The following is a 19,711-nucleotide window of genomic DNA, read 5'->3' on the forward strand; positions in this document are numbered from 1 at the left end:
TGACCGACTTCAGTGCGGAGCAGCACGTCGGCACCTGATGGCACCGAGGGAGGTACTTCTTTAAAGTTTCCGGATCTAGCCTGATGCCTGTGAAGTTTTAAAAAGGCGAGGATGCTGTGGCTAGAAGTCTGTCCGTAAGAAAGACACTCCTAGGCTGGGTAAAAGGAAGGCCAAAGAGGCTCATTGACTAGAGATCATCTTGCATCACTGAGAGTAGGATGGAGGTGCAATGGGATTTAGAATGCGCGCCCCTCAGACGCTCACAGGTGCGCTCCTCCCTTACATTTCAACACACAGGTCCTTCGTTTGCCCACAGTATTGTTTGTACAATGGCTGGTTTAATAAGACAAACTTTAACACAAAATGGTGCACAATGTGTTCTAGGATTCTTTCTCTCCCTAAGGAACAATTCTACAGAATAGTACTCCATGGATAGCCCACGATCAGGGATCGCTTTGCACATTTGAACTCCTACTCTTGTACACCACAGTATTACACAAAATAAAGAAAATTGACTTTGCACCTCTTTAGGTGTTTATAGCATGGGAAATGGAGCAACAGGATTCTGCCTCCTGCACAGCGCCAGGGTCTAAGTTAAAAAAGTTCAGTCAAACCATTTTTCTCTAATCCTACGTCTATGAGAAAGACAAGTTGAGCAAAATCAATTTGCTTCCTTTTTGACTCGGTGCCAATTTTAGGCTATATTTCCCTTATGATAGCCTTAGCATCAGGTTCCGGATTCTTCGGAGACTTCTCTCTGCCTCTATTTGCCATCAATGCCTCCGTTCAGCACACGACCCATCACTCACTCTCTTTATTCCCCTATCCCGCCCTCCCCACCATGGTTCTGGCTGGCACTTCCCTACTTTGCTCACCTTCGCCATCATGGCGGAGTAGGCTGTGTACAAAGGGTCATCTTCCAGTTTGCTGATGGCAGAAAAAAAGGTAAAAGTTACACTGTCACCGTTTCAGTCCTTTCAAAAACAACATTTTTAAGATGAAGCAAAGACATACCCATCTCCCAAATGAAGTGCAATCCTGTGCGGACAAAGCGTGCTCTTGCACCTCTGATAGGCGAGGTGCAGGTACAAAGGCTGTACTTGCTTCAGCACACCCGTGATTTGCACAAGCGAGGGAGGGGTTCTGGGCACAATGTTGACATTCTGAGCCCTCGTTTACTAAAGTTTCATGCTTGCACTCTCACAATGATGCAACACAAAAGATGTACTTGCTATTCTATAGACCTGGATGGTCGACGCTAAATTGTGTTGAGCTGCGCAAACAGCCAAGTAAACTTTAGTAAATGAGGGGCGTGGTGATTGCACATCAGAGCGCAAACCTCAGCTCCATATCACCTTGTGGCACATTCTCCTTCAATTCAAACAAGGTCGACCAACCAGCATTGTCCCCAAGCACTATCCAGGCACCATGCCCATTCCATCTTTGACCGCTTTGCCTAGAGCATGCCAAGTCTGCCGGCCTTGGGAGCTTCATTTCACTCACCCATGCAAAGTAAAATGACGAGCATTGTGATGAAAAACTACACCGTCTATTTCCACCCCGCATCTTTGTTCACATTTCCATCTGTCTCCAAACCCAGTCACTCTTGAAATGAACCAATCAAGCAGACAATGATTATGATAATAAAGTTTCATCCTCGCGGAAACACTTTTCCACCTACTTGTCATTAAATCACTGGAAGTGAAATTTGGTGTCACTAAGCTTTTACACAAAAACAAAGCATAAACTGCACCTACCTGTCAAGTGTCATTCAGGCGCTCATCATGCCAGCCTCCCAGGAGGGGTGGGGGGTGGGGGGGGCTTGAACAAAACAATAAATGAATGATATGTTAACTGAGCCTGCAGTGGCTTCTCTGACGGGCAGTATCTTTCTGCAAAGTTCTCGTTTTAGAAGGATCCTTAGACATCAGATTTGATCAAGAAGAATTCGCAATCAATTCACCCACCCGGCGCCAGGGGGGTGAAAGCTGCAGTCTCACAAACGTCACCATCAGAAGAGATGTAGCTACTCCACAGAGGCACCAGCCGTGCAGGTGGAGCTGGTTCTGCCCAATCTTCCACTCCACTGAGCCCAGGACAAAAGGATGGGGCAACAAATAAAAAACACAGAAAAAGCATTACCAAAGAAGGTATTCATACTCAGAAGAGGAGGGTGGAACGGCGATGAGGAAGCGTTTAGAAGACATAGTAGTCATGATAAAAAAAACTGTGGCCGAAGGTATGTAACCAAGGGTCGACTCAGACCCTGGTGGACTGCACTCCGGTCCGCTAGGTGACCGAGGGTTGCACTCCGCTGCTGTGGTGGACTACAGTCTGCCATATTTAGAGATCTCCACCTGCCTGGCGAAGTCTCTCTGCTTCAGGGGAGGTGTCACCACGGTGGCTCCACTGCAGGCACTGCAGCTTTGAGTTGGGTCATTGTTGTGGTTTCCTTTTCGGGACTGCCCGGCCTATTTTTGTTGTTGTTTTCCCATGTATGGGCTCCGGTCCAGCCCAGGCAGGCGAGGTGTATACCTAGGAGCAACGGGGCCAAATATCCCCTCTGAATGCCCTCCATTGCTGTGGATCCAAGCTGCTGGCGGTGCCAGACGCGGGCGTCATACATGCGCTGTGAGGCTTCTTCCCAAAGAGTTCCCCACGGTCTAAATGCATGTCCTCCCCATAAAGCCCCGAAGACCTCCCCACACATCTATGGAGTCCATTAATGTTCAAAAGCACAATGGGATCACAGTCACTCAGTTTTACGTCTTAGAGAAAGCAAAGGCGGAAGGTTACAGTGACTTGGCTTTGCTCTGTGACCGAAGAAGGTTTGTGGGCACATTTGATCGGAGACGTTACAGGCCTCAGTGTCGGGTGCGAGGCAGCCCAGAGCCCAAAGGCAAGAGTTGTGAGGGTCTGTCCCAAACACAGCTCCTTTCCAGAGCTCACAGGCTTTCAATCCTGCTGATCCAGCAGGCAACATGTTAAAGTAATTTGGAGAAAAACAAAGTGGAAATGTTTTGTGAAAAAACGGTATCCAGTTTCTGTCACGCTGGGAAAAAATAGTGACTGTTGCAAAGGGGACAAGACGCACAGTGGTGAAATCAGTGGCACGAGGTGGGTGAACTTCATCGGGATACTTCAGACAGCAGACACGTGCAAGAGGAGAAAGAAAGGCTTGTTTTTAAATGACTATCTGAACATGTGCTGCCCTGAGCCCAGCTAGCAGGGCCATGGCATTGTATGCTTGCCCTTCAAACGATGCAAGCTGCTTTTAGAAAATACTCATATTCTCAAGCAATATGCCTGCCCTTGGCAAACTGGTGCAATGGTTATTATTCATTACAAGCACATGCCAGGAAGAAAAAAAACGAGCCAAGACCTAAACATATGCTTGTTGTACAAAATGCAATACAAAAACCACAAGATATAATTGTAATGCAAGAGTACGGGGTGCTTCCTAACAGGCGGGTGCATATATAGAACAATCAAGTGCAAACAATATTTGTTGGGTAACAGAAGCCAACCGAGGTCACTCCAATCTGCAGACACCAGTACCCTCTGGTATTCTTTATTTTTTAGGTCAATCTAGATGAGGAAGGTATATAATAAATCACTTTATAGTTTCCTTGATCATTTAAGTCCATTTTACCACGCTAACCAATTGTCATTTCCATTCCATTTTCTATTTTTCTATTTTTTCTTCTTTATAAAAATATTGATTTTATCACAATTAGCTTCTTTTATATCTTCCTCTGTGACATTATTTTCGATAAAACGCTCATCAAATGTTTATCTACATGTGACACGTGTTTCACTGTCACCCATTTTTCAAGGCTTACATCCGTTTCTAGATTCTTATGGCTGCGTGGAGGGCACCCCCCAGAGTTCCATCGTTGGACAGAAAGCTCATCAAGAGTTTTTGGCATTATGTAAATGAGCAAACTGCTCTCTGTTCCCATATGCTGATGACAAACATGGCTGCCGCTGATGTAGACATTTCACAGGTAAGTTCTAAAAGAGAAGGCCCATCTCCTTCAGAGGGTGCATTGGATGGGACTCACCGCGACTCTGTTCTCCTTCATATATGATATGCAGGTCATACTCTGATATGTTCCCTTGGTGCTCTGAAACATCTCCAATGTTTTACTTGTGAGAACGTGGAGCAAATAAATATCAGAGTGTCAACATTTCGCATCCAGAATATTGACTCCCAAAATATTGTGAAAGTAAGTTTACAAAGGTAAATACAGATGAAATACTTTAAACTCCACACTGTACCTTTACATGAATGTACCTACACTTATGATATTCTGGGATTCTATGATCAGGCGATGATATTTTGGTAGCATGATACTCACAACGGCATATTCTGGCATTCTAGAGAAATGACACCCAGGCCTTTCTCAAGAGAGTCGCTTAAGTCTTCCTTTTCGTCTTTTACGACGACTAAAATATTTGAATATTTTACCAGACTGAGCCCTCAAGATAACATATCTTCAGCAGTAAAGTAAATAACCTGGTCCAGCACTACAATAGCACCGCCGTCCGAAGTGCTGAATCTCTGGCATCACGGCAGACGTCTCTGTCTGTATTACATATTGCAACAGCTGGTTCTGTCCATATTACAGCAGCCACTTCTGTATGTATTATGTACAGCAGCAGCCGTTGTTTTCCAAGGCGCAGGACCTTTCCGTTTTAGAGCAGCCGGCTCTCTTCATGGCATGGGAATTCATGCTACCACAGCTGCCTCTTCTCAAGGTGCGGAGCCTGTCAGAATCACAGCAGCTGTCTCTGCCCAAGATGCTGAGCCTGTCAGTATCAGAGAAGCTGCCTCTGTCCAAGATGCTAAGCCTGTCGGTATCACAGCAGCTGCCTCTGTCCAAGATGCTGAGCCTGTCAGTAACAGAGCAGCTGCCTGTCAAAGGTGCTGAGCCTGTCAGTATCATATCACGTGCCTCTGTCTAAGATGCTGAGCCCGTCAGTATCAGAGAAGCTGCCTCTGTCCAAGATGCTGAGCCTGTCAGTATCACAGCAGCTGCCTCTGTCCAAGGTGGTGTCCTACAGTATGAGAGAAGCTGCCTTGTCTAAGGTGCTGAACCTGTCATATTGCAACAAAGGTGCTGAGCCTGTCAGTATCACAGCAGCTCACTCCGTCAAAGGTGCTGAGCCTGTCAGTGTCACAGCAGCTCACTCCGTCAAAGGTGCTGAGCCTGTCAGTGTCTGAACCCTTGCCTCTTTCAGCAGATACATGTATCCAAGGTGTTGAGCCTTTCAGCATCACAGCACCCACCTCAGTCCAAGATGCATTTTCAGATTCTCAGCAGCGGACTCTCTCCAAGGTGCTGAACCTTTCATATACAGCAGTCGCCTTCATCTAAGGAGATAAATCCCTCAGTAACCGCGTCTATCAAATGTACCGAGCCTGTCATTATAGGAGTAGATGCCTCTGACTACGGTGCTGAACTTGTCATATTACAGCTGGTGACTCTGTCCAAGGTGCTAAGACAGTTAGTATCGCAGCAGCTGAGTATCAGAGCAGCTGGCTCTGTTCAAAGAACTGAAACTGTTATATTATAGTGGTTGTCCCCGTCTAAGAAGATACAACCTTCCGTATAAGAACAGCTGCCTCTCTCCAAGCCACTGTGTACGTCAGTATCAGAGAAGCTGCCTCTGTCAAAGGTGCTGAGCCTGGCAGTATCACAGCAGCTGCCCCTGTCTAATGTGCTGAACCTGTCAGTATCCCAGCAGATGCCGCTGTCCAAGGTGCTGATCCTGTCAATTTCAGAGCAGATGTCTCTGCCCAAGGTGCTGAACCTGTCGGAGAAATCTGCCTGCCAAGGTCCTTAGCCTGCCAGTAACAGAGCAGCTGCCTGTGTCAAAGGTGTTGAGCCTGGCAGTATCAGAGCAGCTGCCTCTGCCCACGGTGCTGAGCCTGTCAGTATCACAGTAGCTGCCTCTGTACAATGCGATGCGCCTATCGGTATCAAAGCAGCTGCCTCTAGCCAAGGTGGCATTCCGACAGTATGAGACAAGAAGCCCCTGTCCAAGGTGCCGAACCTGTCAGTATCACAGCAGCTGCCTCTGCCCAAAGTGGTGTACTGACAGTATGAGAGAAGCTGCCCCTTTCCAAGGGGCTAAACCTGTCAGTATCACAGCAGCTGCCTCAGCTCGAGGAGCTGAGCGTGACAGTATCAGAGTAGCGGTCTCTCTACAAAGTACTAAGTCTGTCAGTATCACAGCAGCTGCCTCTGCCTACGGTGCTGAGCCTGTCAGTATCCGAGCAGTTGCTTCTGTCCAAGGTGCTGAGACTGTCAGCATCAGAACAGTTGCCTCTGTCCAAGGTGCTGAGACTGTCAGTATCAGAGCAGTTGTCTCTACCCAAGGTGCTGAGGCTGTCAGTATCAGAGCAGTTGTCTCTACCCAAGGTGCTGAGGCTGTCAGTATCAGAGCACTTGTCTCTACCCAAGGTGCTGAGGCTGTCAGTATCAGAGCAGTTGTCTCTACCCAAGGTGCTGAGGCTGTCAGTATCAGAGCAGTTGCCTCTACCCAAGGTGCTGAGGCTGTCAGTATCAGAGCACTTGTCTCTACCCAAGGTGCTGAGGCTGTCAGTATCAGAGCAGTTGCCTCTACCCAAGGTGCTGAGGCTGTCAGTATCAGAGCAGTTGCCTCTACCCAAGGTGCTGAGGCTGTCAGTATCAGAACAGTTGTCTCTACCCAAGGTGCTGAGGCTGTCAGTATCAGAGTAGCTATCTCCGTCCAAGGTGCTGAGCCTGTCAGTATCAGAGCAAGCTGCCTCTGTCTAAGGTTATGAGTCTGTCAGTATCAGAGCAGTTGTCTCTACCCAAGGTGCTGAGGCTGTCAGTATCAGAGCACTTGTCTCTACCCAAGGTGCTGAGGCTGTCAGTATCAGAGCAGTTGTCTCTACCCAAGGTGCTGAGGCTGTCAGTATCAGAGCAGTTGTCTCTACCCAAGGTGCTGAGGCTGTCAGTATCAGAGCACTTGTCTCTACCCAAGGTGCTGAGGCTGTCAGTATCAGAGCAGTTGTCTCTACCCAAGGTGCTGAGGCTGTCAGTATCAGAGCACTTGTCTCTACCCAAGGTGCTGAGGCTGTCAGTATCAGAGCAGTTGCCTCTACCCAAGGTGCTGAGGCTGTCAGTATCAGAGCAGTTGCCTCTACCCAAGGTGCTGAGGCTGTCAGTATCAGAGCAGTTGTCTCTACCCAAGGTGCTGAGGCTGTCAGTATCAGAGTAGCTATCTCCGTCCAAGGTGCTGAGCCTGTCAGTATCAGAGCAAGCTGCCTCTGTCTAAGGTTATGAGTCTGTCAGTATCAGAGCAGTTGCCTCTACCCAAGGTGCTGAGGCTGTCAGTATCAGAGCAGTTGTCTCTACCCAAGGTGCTGAGGCTGTCAGTATCAGAGTAGCTATCTCCGTCCAAGGTGCTGAGCCTGTCAGTATCAGAGCAAGCTGCCTCTGTCTAAGGTTATGAGTCTGTCAGTATCAGAGCAGTTGTCTCTACCCAAGGTGCTGAGGCTGTCAGTATCAGAGCAGTTGTCTGTGCCCGATGTGCTGAACCTGTCAGTATCAGAGCAGTTGTCTCTGCCAAAGGTGCCGAGTCTGTCAGTATCAGAGCAGTTGTCTCTGCCAAAGGTGCCGAGTCTGTCAGTATCAGAGGGCTATCTCTGTCCAAGGTGCTGAGCCTGTCAGTATCAGAGCAAGCTGCCTCTGTCCAAGGCTCTGAGCCTTTCATGTAGACGCAGTCACCACTGTATAAGTAATGCGTCCTTTCACGCAACAGAAGGTGTTCCTGTCCAAGGTGTTCAACCTGTCAGTATAGCAGCAAGTGCATCTGTCAAAGGAACAGAATTTTTAGTAGCATGTCCTCCAACTCTGCCCTCTACTCATAGTGGTATTACTATATTCCGCTATGAATTTCACAAATTTATTCTTGAAAACTCTGCTAAAGTTTAAAGAATGAAAGGACAAAGGTTCCATTTTTGAACTATGCCGACAGCTATATTTTGATAGTGAAAATCTCCAAAAACAGTTTGAAATGCCGTTGGTGTCTTGATAAACACTGCAGTGGAGAATTGTCATACCATTCATAATAAACTGAAGTCTTCGGAAAAGCTCAGGAATTGAAGCTCCTTGGATGAAACTTTAAAGTCACTGTCTTCTGCAATCAGAACCCCCACAAAAAGCTAAACTGATACACATTCTGAGACTTTAAGTGTCACGTGGCATCTAATGGCACGGTACCGGAAATGTACTCTTTGAGAAAAGCTTCTCGAAAAAAGGCACAGCCCTTCTCCAACACATGTATGTTAAATACGTAGTTAAACAACAACCAAAGGGAAACTACTAAAACAAAGAAATCAAAAACACCTAAAAAGTATAGCCACAGAGCAGATCAAAATATCTAAAAAAACAAAACAGAAAGAAAGAAATTGCCAACAAAAAACAACTAGATTGTTCTTCCAATCACTTACACACACTTGCGAATTACTCAGAGCTCAAGTACTTTTGTCACCAAACAGTTTCACCAGAGTTTCTACCCCAAAAATAAGTAATTAGTTCATACTTTAAAAAAGGCCGTGCCTAAACAATAATTCGTCATAATCAGTAGCACATAACACACGACCTTTCACACTTTCCACTCCCATTTCATTACACACTAAAATGGTGAGGAGTCACAATGCCCCTTCTTAACTTTATATATGAGAACATACGCTTACAAAGAACATATTTTGCTTTAAGTAAGGTTGATTGCTTTCCGAAGGCAAAAACTACAGAATAGTAAAAGGGTAAGTGTAATGGGTGCGGAAAGCACTTGTGTAAAACAATAATTCAAGGCAAGCTACCAGTAGATGATTCAATCTCCAACCAGCACTGGTGCATTCAGGGGGCCTCGACTTGTGAAACAGAATGAGAGGAGATAGGGAGCGGATAAGTTGTGCAGCAAACACTTAAGACCGAAGGATGTACTATCTCAGACCACTCGACCGCAGTTACGCGCCCAGCCACGGCATCATCCTACCTCCTCTCCGTCAGAGCATTGCGGCTAAAGTGCAGAATAATCTGGTGGAGTGGATCTGGTTTCTTCTCCATCTCTTCCTCCTCTTCCTCTTCTGCCTTTCCATAGGCTGGTCTCTGCACACAGAATCACCAGGTTAGAAGGCTGTATTCGGAGATATTACAACAGATGATCTATAACATTGTTTTTACAGGATTAGTAATTATGTGCACTTATGAACTGACTCCTTAACCTAAGTGTTCCTACTGGCAAATGGAAGAGATGTAAAAGCAAGGCACGTGGCACTATTGGTGTGATAGACCCAATCAAACGTACCCATCAGTGCACTGTAAAATAAAATGAAAAACCTCTGTATTCAAGAGGAAAATATGCAGAAGCGTATAGGGGATCGGAATGGAGTCCTAGGGTTAGGCACTATACACCTTAACAACGGCATCTGAGCAATTCAGTAGCAATCATGAGAATACATACAGCACTTGCATGCACAAACGTAATCCCCTCACAAGTAGAACTTAAAATTGTAAAATAACGCTATCGTCATTAAAAATGTAAAACCAAACCATCATGAAACAAACCACAGTGGTAGCCTCAAAGGAAGTGAATTAAGGGATACCAGGCAGGCTGTGGAATTGGGCAGTGTGGGTGATTTCCAAAACTCTCACAGCCAGTGGCCAAAAATAAACTGACAATTCTATAGAGAGGACCAAGTCACAGCCTTTCATGCTTTTTATCAAATTGTTTTATTATTTATAAAGTGTACCAAGCTGCAGCACATCCACATTTGTGAATCTGCCTCTGTTGGATTAAGCTAAAGTTCCACTAGGCTCTTACATGGGATGAACTGCCACTGTGATGAGTAAGGACGCGTGGACTAGTGCTCCTCCCATAGTCAGTATTAGTTTCAAGAACATTAGCAATCTTCCTACCACCAGAAGAAGAAAGCATATTTTTGCCAATGGAGGGAAATAGATACAAGCAAGATACCTAGATATGAGCATCAAACATCCAGTGCCTAGGAACCCTTCAGTCTGGCACATGACTATCTCTACCCCTGGCCTGGTAACCTATTAGAAGTATCAATCTCTTAGGAACCCTTCTTATTTTCCTACGAACCCTTCAGAATAGCATCCGACCGTCTCAACCCCAGGCCTTGTTACCTTTTAGAAGCATCAATCTCTTAGGAACCCTGCTGATTTTCCTATGAACCCTTCAGAATGGCATCCGACCGTCTCTACCCCAGGCCTCGTTACCTTTTTGAAGCATCAATCTCTTAGGAACCCTACTGATTTTCCTACAAACCCTTCAGAATGGCATCCGACCGTCTCTACCCCAGGCCTCGTTACGTTTTAGAAGTATCCATCTCTTAGGAACCCTACTGATTTTTCTACGAACCCTTCAGAATGGCATCCGACTGTCTCTACCCCAGGCCTCGTGACCTTTTAGAAGTATCCATCTTTTAGGAACCCTACTGATCTCCCAATGAACCCTTCAGAATGGCATCCAACTGTCTCTACCCCAGGCCTCGTTACCTTTTTGAAGTTTCAATTTCTTAGGAACCCTACTGATTTTCCTACGAACCCGTCAGAATGGCATCCAACCATCTCTACCCCAGGCCTTGTTACCTTTTAGAAGCATCAATCTCTTAGGAACCCTACTGATTTTCCTACAAACCCTTCGGAATGGCATCCGACTGACTCTACCCCAGGCCTCTTTACCTTTTACAAGCATCAATCTCTTAGGAACCCTACTGATTTTCCTACGAACCCTTCAGAATGGCATCCAACTGTCTCTACCCCAGGCCTCGTTACATTTTGAAGTATCAATCTCTTAGGAACCCTACTGATTTTCATACGAACCCTTCAGAATGGCATCCGACTGTCTCTACCCTAGGCCTCGGGACCTCTTAAAAGTATCAATCTTTTAGGAACCATACTGATCTCCCAATGAACCCTTCAGAATGGCATGCAATTGTCTCTACCCCAGGACTCGTGACCTTTTAGAAGTATCCATCTTTTAGGAACCCTACTGATCTCCCAATGAACTCTTCAGAATGGCATCCGAATGTCTCTACCCCAGGCCTCCTGACTTTTTAGAAGTATCAATCTCTTAGGAACCCTACTGATTTTCCTATGAAACCTTCAGAACGGCATACGACCATCTCTACCCCAGGCCTCGTTACCTTTTAGAAGCATCAATCTCTTAGGAACCCTACTGATTTTCCTACAAACCCTTCAGAATGGCATCCGACTGACTCTACCCCAGGCCTCTTTACCTTTTAGAAGCATCAATCTCTTAGGAACCCTACTGATTTTCCTATGAACCCTTCAGAATGGCATCCGACCGTCTCTACCCCAGGCCTCGTTACCTTTTTGAAGCATCAATCTCTTAGGAACCCTACTGATTTTCCTACAAACCCTTCAGAATGGCATCCGACCGTCTCTACCCCAGGCCTCGTTACCTTTTAGAATTATCCATCTCTAGGAACCCTACTGATTTTCCTACAAATCCTTCAGAATGGCATCCGACTGTCTCTACCCCAGGCCTCGTTACCTTTTAGAAGTATCCATCTCTTAGGAACCCTACTGATTTTCCTACGAACCCTTCAGAATGGCATCCGACTGTCTCTACCCCGGGCCTCGGGACCTTTTAAAAGTAAAAATCTTTTAGGAACCCTACTGATCTCCCAATGAACCCTTCAGAACGGCATGCAACTGTCTCTACCCCAGGCCTCGTGACCTTTTAGAAGTATCCATCTTTTAGGAACCCTACTGATCTCCCAATTAACTCTTCAGAATGGCATCCGACTGTCTCTACCCCAGGCCTCCTGACCTTTTAGAAGTATCAATCTCTTAGGAACCCTACTGATTTTCCTACAAAACCTTCAGAATGGCATCCGACCATCTCTACCCCAGGCCTCGTTACCTTTTAGAAGCATCAATCTCTTAGGAACCCTACTGATTTTCCGACAAACCCTTCAGAATGGCATCCGACTGACTCTACCCCAGGCCTCTTTACCTTTTAGAAGCATCAATCTCTTAGGAACCCTACTGATTTTTCTACAAACCCTTCAGAATGGCATCCGACCGTCTTTACCCCAGGCCTCGTTACCTTTTAGAAGTACCCGTGTCTTAGGAACCCTAATGATTTTCCTATGAACCCTTCAGAATGGCATCCGACCATCTCTACCCCAGGCCTCGTGACCTTTTAGAAGTATCCATCTCTTAGAACCCTACAGATCTCTCCATGAACCCTTCTGAACAGCATGCAATTGTCTCTGCCCCAGGCCTCGGGACCTTTTTGAAGTATCAATCTCTTAGGAACCCTACTGATTTTCCTATAAACTCTTCAGAATGGCATCCGACTGTCTCTACCCCAGGTCTCGGGACCTTTTAAAAGTATCAATCTTTTAGGAAACCTACTGATCTTCCCATGAACCCTTCAGAACGGCATGCAATTATCTCTACCCCAGGCCTCCTGACCTTTTAGAAGTATCAATCTCTTAGGAACCCTACTGATTTCCTATGATCCCTTCAGAATGGCATCCCACTGTCTCTACCCCAGGCCTCATGACCTCTTAGAAGTATCAATCTCTTATGAACCCTACTGATTTCCCTACAAACCCTTTGGAATGGCATCCAACTGTCTTTACCATATGCCTTGTGACCTTTTAGAAGTATCAGCCTGCGTGGATCCCTACTGATTCCCCTGTTAGCACTTCGCTCTGTCACGTGACTATCTCTACTCCAGCCTTTTGTCTTTTAGAATTATCAGCTTGTACCCAATCGATTTCCCTACGAACCCTAGAGCCTGACATGGGACTGTCTCTAACTCAGGCCTGTTGACACTTGAAAAATATCGCCTTGTCATGAATCCTACTGATGTTCTTACGGGATGCTATGCCTTTCCCAAAATACCCCAAGCTCGCTCTCCCAAAGGTTGTTCGCCAGCGTGGAAATGACCATGGTTTCTCTTCCAATGCTGCTTGAACGTAAAACTGCAAGTTCAGTCATTATTGGGTTAGCCTATCAGAGCTCCCTTTCAAAGGTATCTATTTCACAGTAGCGGATTGTGCTAGCAAGGAGCACTCTTTACTAACAAGAATCTTTCTCCCATTGGATAGTCTAGCAGTCAAGTAAACTTGTTTAGTGACAGATGTCATGAACAGTATTATTGATGACACAAATCACAACTGTAAACGTCTAATCAAAGGCAACCAACAGCATAGGGGGGAAGGTGAAGTACAGGACTAGAGTTAGGGGTAGGCAGGATCAGTACTTACAGCCAAATCCTGAATTAGTCTCTCTTCAAAGGAATATTCCTCGGTTTCTATCCAAAATCTCTGATAGCCGTGGAGGAAGAGGTTAATAGAACGGTGCCTGGGAAGGGTGAAGGGAAGGGGGGAGTAAGAGCCAGAAAGAGTGACAAAAAGAACACAGCACAGGTGGTTAATGATTAGTAAGGAACTTTCACATTTGTACAATTCTGATCCTGATTGGTCAGTGCAAACCAGAGAAAAGACAGAAAACAGTCTGCGCTGTTTTTGATTATGCGCTTTTGATATTACCCACAATGCCGTTATGAGAGAGCAGGGATGATGGGACTTCATCTTAAGATGGCCACCAGTCCTCTCCCCACAAGCAATGGGGGCACCGAAACTGACCAATCGGAATCCCCTGGGAAAATTGTACAAAGTCATCTGTTAAGTCTTGGCTTTGTGGTGGGGAAGAGCAAACACTTGTGCACAGGGATAGGTTCAATCCACAAATTACTTTACCGTTAATACGACTATAAGCCTGTCATACTTTTCGCGCACTTTTTCCAGCCAGACACGTTGGTAGCAGGTCAGGAACATATTGCATGATTTGTGTCTGGAGGGAAGCACACAGGTTTTCAATTGAGTTGCAAACAACTAATAACAATTAATCAAGTCATCAGAACAGCTTTTAAACGTTGTGACAAGTGTTGGAATTTTTAAACTCTCTAAAATGCGTGGCAACAGTTTTCCACCAGGGAAGGAGGGAGACAGCCTAACCTACTCTGCTCTGTTTTTGCTGTTATTTAATTCAAATGGGACATATAGGGTTAACCAAAAAACCAAATCTAATTTAAATTTTGTGATTTTTTTGCTGCTTACCTAGTAGAGTACGGAGTCAATTAAGTATTGCTAATTCTATTAATTTCGATCATCCTTGAAATATTAAGGAAATATAATCCGTTCCATTGTTCACTGCACTGATTATTGAACTGAGATTAAAACCAAACTAGGATTTTCTAGTAGAAAAGCAGCAAACATGGAGCAAAAGAGATTATCTTTGCTATTAGTTCAATGGATATATATATATTTATTTATATTTATATATATATATATATTATATATATGCAAAACTCCTCGTACTGCCTCGTAACAAAGGATGACGATGCCGTGTTCTGGCCAATAATACTTTATTGAAGTCGACTAGTAGGACGCGTTTCGCCTGTCCAGCAGGCTTGTTCACCGACAACTTAACCGTTTAAATCAGCCATTTTTAAATACAATGTTATATATGTTATATATATGTGTGTGTGTAATATATATATGTGTGTGTGTGTGTATATATGTGTATATATATGTTCAGTTTGAGAACCCAAAAAAAGGCCTGCCTACCACTCTCCACTCTACAAGGGTGAAGTGTTTGAGGATGCAAATGGCGCCCATGGAATGTCAGAGTTTTGTTGGTATTTTGGCATTTACCTCTTCAGGTACCCCCGAAAATGACAGAAATTTCACCCTTGCTGTTTGCTCACCCACCTTTGGTGCCGATTTCCTGCCACATCCTGTAGCAGGAAATCGTTCCTCGGTGCCACTCTCCAAGCACAGGTAAATGTTTGGTATTTTGGGAGGTGTAGGAGCATGCGACCCATGGTCCTCGCAGCCCTGAAGGGTAGCGACAACGGTTACTGGCTGCCATGTGGAGCTGCTGCCCGTTTTTTTCAAACCTTCACCAACTTCACGCGCCTTGAAACTTGCAAAGTTTAAAATGAAATTAAGAACATCTGTGAGTGAGATGACTCACACCCCAGGCTTCCCATGGATTCAATTTCTCTGACAAGTCTTTATTCTGTGGAAGGTTCCAAGCTAGGACTCGGGGGTTATTTTCTGTTTCTTGCAGTGCTGCCAGAGGGTACATTTGCAGATGACACGAAAGCACCCCCTTTTACTTTGGCATCATCACTGATTCTTATTTGTTTTTGTCCATGAAGGAAGCTTTCTCGATGAGCCAGCAATCCTAAAGTTAGTAACACTGAGGCAGTTGTCACCAAGTGATGTTACTCCTAGTACCACTGCAGCGCTCAGCACAGGGGCCAGGACTCTAGTTTGGCTTGCCATATTAATACCCAAAGGCAGGCATCTGATGGACCGACAGGTGCAGGCATTAAGATTAGGCGTCCATACCTCATGATGGTTATTCGGCTCTTTCATAATCAGGATAGGCCTGATCCATGAAAGTGAGTTACCAAGACAAGGAATGCCATAGAGAAACGCCCTGTGTCCTGCAGGAACGCATGTCCCCAAAACACTACTATTCTGGTGAAAAGATGTGATATACAGACAAGGTTCCAGTTTCTATAGTCACCTCGAAGTATTGACATGCTGGTGCCCTTTGGGGGATATTTTGTATATGAACCCAAACATCCTGCATGCAGCGCTAACTAGCGGATGAGAGCTGAGCACTCTGTCACGTGACTGGTTCTGCTCGATCAAGAGTAAGCATTCCCCTTATTTGAGAACGTCCTTACTATTTTGATAAATCTAAGGGTTCAGGTATCTAAACAGAATCCTACGTTCTCCCACAACGATCCAGACTTCCATGATCAGTACACTGGGCCATTCGCGGCATCTCCGGATACTGGGTTTATCACTACATAGGTCAATCCAAGCATTACTTCCACCAGCTTGTTAGCTGTGACAGATATGCCCAAAGAGTGGGTCCCGTGCTCACTGTGTCATAGTAGTCAAGCTACGCTTCACTGACAAGTCCCATTTAGGCCAATATTGGACTACGGTTGCTTGTGCTCAAATCAGGGGGGGAGGACCTAACCTGGCAGTGTGAGCTGGACTCCACCTATTGGAGTAGGACATGGACGATTTGCATACAGCTGGTCTCTATCTAGAACGGCATACAGGGTGAGAAACAATGGACTAGAGTGCATCGTGAGCAATCACCAGTAGCTGAGATTATTTCAAGCATTCCTTTTGTAACTCTGTTCTTCCCACTTACCAGTCAGGGCGTTCTCAAGATGGGATGACATAGTGAGAACAAAGAGCAGTTTATTCATATGTTCAAAATGTGCTCTTTCTTTAAAAGTATCAGCAAAAAAGGATCCTTCTCATGCAATGTCCACAAACCTATTCCTAAATAAACCCATCGCCCCGAAATGTAAAAACTCCGACAAATTAACAGAAGTAAGTCAATTAATAAAAATCATAAAGAAACTAAATCTAGAAGGTGCACCAGGTCCCAATGGAATCCCCAATGCCCTTTTCAAGGGAGAAGCTTCATATTGGGCCCATTAATTCACCCCACTCTTTAATGAGCTGTTTAAGACAACTGGAATTCCTGAATCCTAGAGGGGAAGCATTATCCAGCCAATTTTTAAAGGGGGAAACTCAACAAAGCCGATAAACTACAGATTAATCGCTCTAATTGATGTAGAAGCAAAGTTATATGCGAGCTGCTTGTTAATCCAATTGAAAAAATGGTCAGATTACAACTGCATCCCAAGATCTCAAACAGGGTTTTGGGCTGGAGCAGGCACTTTAACAAACCTAACGGCACTAACGTTGTTAACCGAAAAAGCTACATTTAAGAACACCTGCCTGTTCGCCCGTTTTGTGGACCTTAAGCAAGCTTGCGACAGCGTGCCCTGTAAACATCTGTGGGAAAAACTGGCCAGCTGGGGCAACCCCATAAATTTTTTAAAGGCCATCAGAGAATGATATTTGTGCACATGGAGCCGGGTAAAGTTAGGAGATGGCCGGTGGATAACAAAGAAAATATATACCCAAAATGGTCTGAAACAGGGGTGCGTGTTAGCTCCTACTCTTTTTATTCTGTATATATCTGATCTTGAAGATGCCCTCGTGGAAATTAATAGTCCTCCTCCATCGTTAGTTAATGAGGAAATTAGGTGCCTTCAGTACGCCGATGATCTAGTACTCTTAAGTCAAACTCCAATAGGCTTACAACGAGGAATGAGTGCCTTTGTAAAATATTTGACAGCACAAGGGCTAGAATTGAATTTATCAAAAACAAAGGTCGCACGGCTAGTGGATGCCAAAAACAAAAACAAAAATTCACATGGCATATAGAGGGGAAAAAAGTCGAAGCAGTCACCTCCTACAAATATCTTGGATTCTTGTCAGAACGAAAATTGAGCTATAAATCACAGCTCATCTCAATGAGGTAAAAATCTCAAAACCTGATACACGGTTTTAATGCATTAAGAAAAAAACTAAGCGGTCCATCATACGGCAATTTATTGACAGTCATGCAGGCACAGTTAATGCCAACAGTAACCTATGGTACTGAAATAATGAAAGGATGTGACATCCCTGCCTTGAATAAAATACAAACAAAAGTCTATACAAAAGATTTTCCGATCCAACAAAGTGCATCGCCTGCCCAGGTGCGGCTAGAGTTTGGCTTATTAAATCAGGAATATTGCAGCAAAGGCGCCTTCATGAAATTATGCTGGAGGTTGCGTGTTTCTGAAAACGGGACCATAGACTACTTATGCTGGAAAGAAATAGACAGACAAAAAGAGAAGAAAACGCAAGGATCCTGGGATAGTTATTTAAACCAGGTGATAGAGGACCACTCTGCCCAAGAAATTTGGAATCTCAGTCTAGGAAAAAAGGCGTTCAATAAACTATTCAACACAACAATAAAATTCTTGTCTTACTCAACAGATGAGAATACCTTACAAAGACAGCATGCCTGGACGGTTATCAATTTACTAATGTTATGTGTTTATATAGGTATGTAGTAATACTATTTTAAAATGTCATTTGGTGTAATGGTTTTTGTTTTTTAAAAGACCGATCACCCTAAATAAAAATCTAGAAATCTATTCTTAAATTTGACAGCTTCACGCTTGGTATTTTCATGTCCTTGCATTTTTCAGAAGAGATCTGCCAGCAGTATACTCCTCCAAAATGTGTGGAGAAATCTTTCCCATGATGCAGAATCTGCATTGTATTCATTACAAGAATAATGTGTGTACCATCACTGCCATCATTTGTGATGGATAGGGCCTTTCTGCAGTGTCTTCCTTGGCCTCGAACGTCGATGATTCCTTTGTGATTGCAATACCCTAAGGAATTGTGGGCACAAGCACAACAAAGGCAATTCTAATCTCTGTTTTTCTCACTTTTGCATGGTGTTTCTTGACGTCTGCTGAATTACTGCTAAGTACAGCACCTCCCGTCTTACACAAGAGAAGAAAGCGCTTTCAGAGTCCCTGCCCGGGGATCAAGAGAGCAGCTGGAGCTCACGTGGCAATGGGGGCTGGTGCCTGGCAGGGGGAAACTTCTGCAATTGTGTTAGACCACGGTGGTAATAGTGGCTGCTGAAGAAGCAAATACCTGTTGAACTATTGAGGGTTATAGGTCTAAATTTCAATAGCATAAATATTGTCTGACAAAAATGTTCTGTCCTAAATATTGTGTATACAAATCTCATCCTGTGGGGAGCAGATTTTGTACTTTTATTTCCAGTGGGGGGATACTTTTGTAAATTATGTTTTGGACAGATATTTTGGTTACACTACTCCAGTATCACATCTTATTGAGACATCAACTTAATGTTCCCCTTGTTACTTAATTCCAACCAGCTGCAGTTACCAGGACGAAACCATAAGCACGTCTTTGTGCCAAGGTGAGTAAACTGATTCGAGGGAAGAGATCCGTTGTATCCCAGAGCTACAGTGATATGCAATAAAGCCCACTGCAATTCAGTGAACTCTAAACTTGTAGGCATGTTAGACCTCATTCGCAATGGCAAACGTACATGTTTGTGTAAGTTTACTATCTTTTGACAGTCACAAACTCCGAGTTCATAGTAGTTGCAGTTGGAGCGGAGATCTCCGCAAATAAATAAAATAAGACAGTCGGGCGGAGACCTCCGCACCTGAAAAGACAGGGCAGGCATATCTTTGTATGAGTGGGGTTCTCTGTCATGACTGAGGGGTCTCCACAGTTGTAAACTTACAATTAACTTAAAAAAACGTAAACTTGCACAAATGTGTAAGTTTACTGTTGTGATTCAGGCCCAGTGAGGATGTTCATGATAACATCAATAGGTTATCAATTTCCTGAGCACATACTGCTGCGGCGATAACCTGGGGGTATGATGCTAGGGGAATAGATATTGTATCAGTAAAACAATACATCTCTTCATTATAACAGCAAGTGAATCCACCACTTACAAGCTATGGCTCTCAGAAGTAACAGCTGGAATGCTCCTTTCTCTTGACCATGAGTACATGTATTTTGTATGTATTGATAAACATTGCCACGTGAATGTTGCCATTACTGTGGGTTCTTAACACAGGCTCATTGCCTGGCCTGAACAATGCCAGAGGCCAGTTCACCTAGTAGTACCATCCCTTCCCATGATCATGTACTGATACTGTCATG

General features: G+C 44.6%; 1 protein-coding gene across 4 annotated transcripts in view; it reads right to left on the minus strand.

The window, feature by feature from the left end:
* RYR3 (ryanodine receptor 3) overlaps positions 1–19,711 on the minus strand; it is a 2,047,168-nt gene that overhangs the window by 543,357 nt on the left and 1,484,100 nt on the right. For all 4 annotated transcript variants that reach the window (XM_085627314.1, XM_085627313.1, XM_085627312.1 and 1 more), the window contains 3 exons: positions 13,313–13,409; positions 9,037–9,149; positions 876–927 (listed from right to left, as the gene is read on the minus strand). In XM_085627314.1, the coding sequence (XP_085483440.1) occupies positions 876–927; positions 9,037–9,149; positions 13,313–13,409 (262 nt within the window). The remainder of the gene's footprint in view (positions 1–875; positions 928–9,036; positions 9,150–13,312; positions 13,410–19,711) is intronic.

The sequence above is a fragment of the Triturus cristatus genome, chromosome 9, assembly GCF_964204655.1.
Source record: "Triturus cristatus chromosome 9, aTriCri1.1, whole genome shotgun sequence".
NCBI classification, from domain to species: Eukaryota; Metazoa; Chordata; class Amphibia; order Caudata; family Salamandridae; genus Triturus; species Triturus cristatus.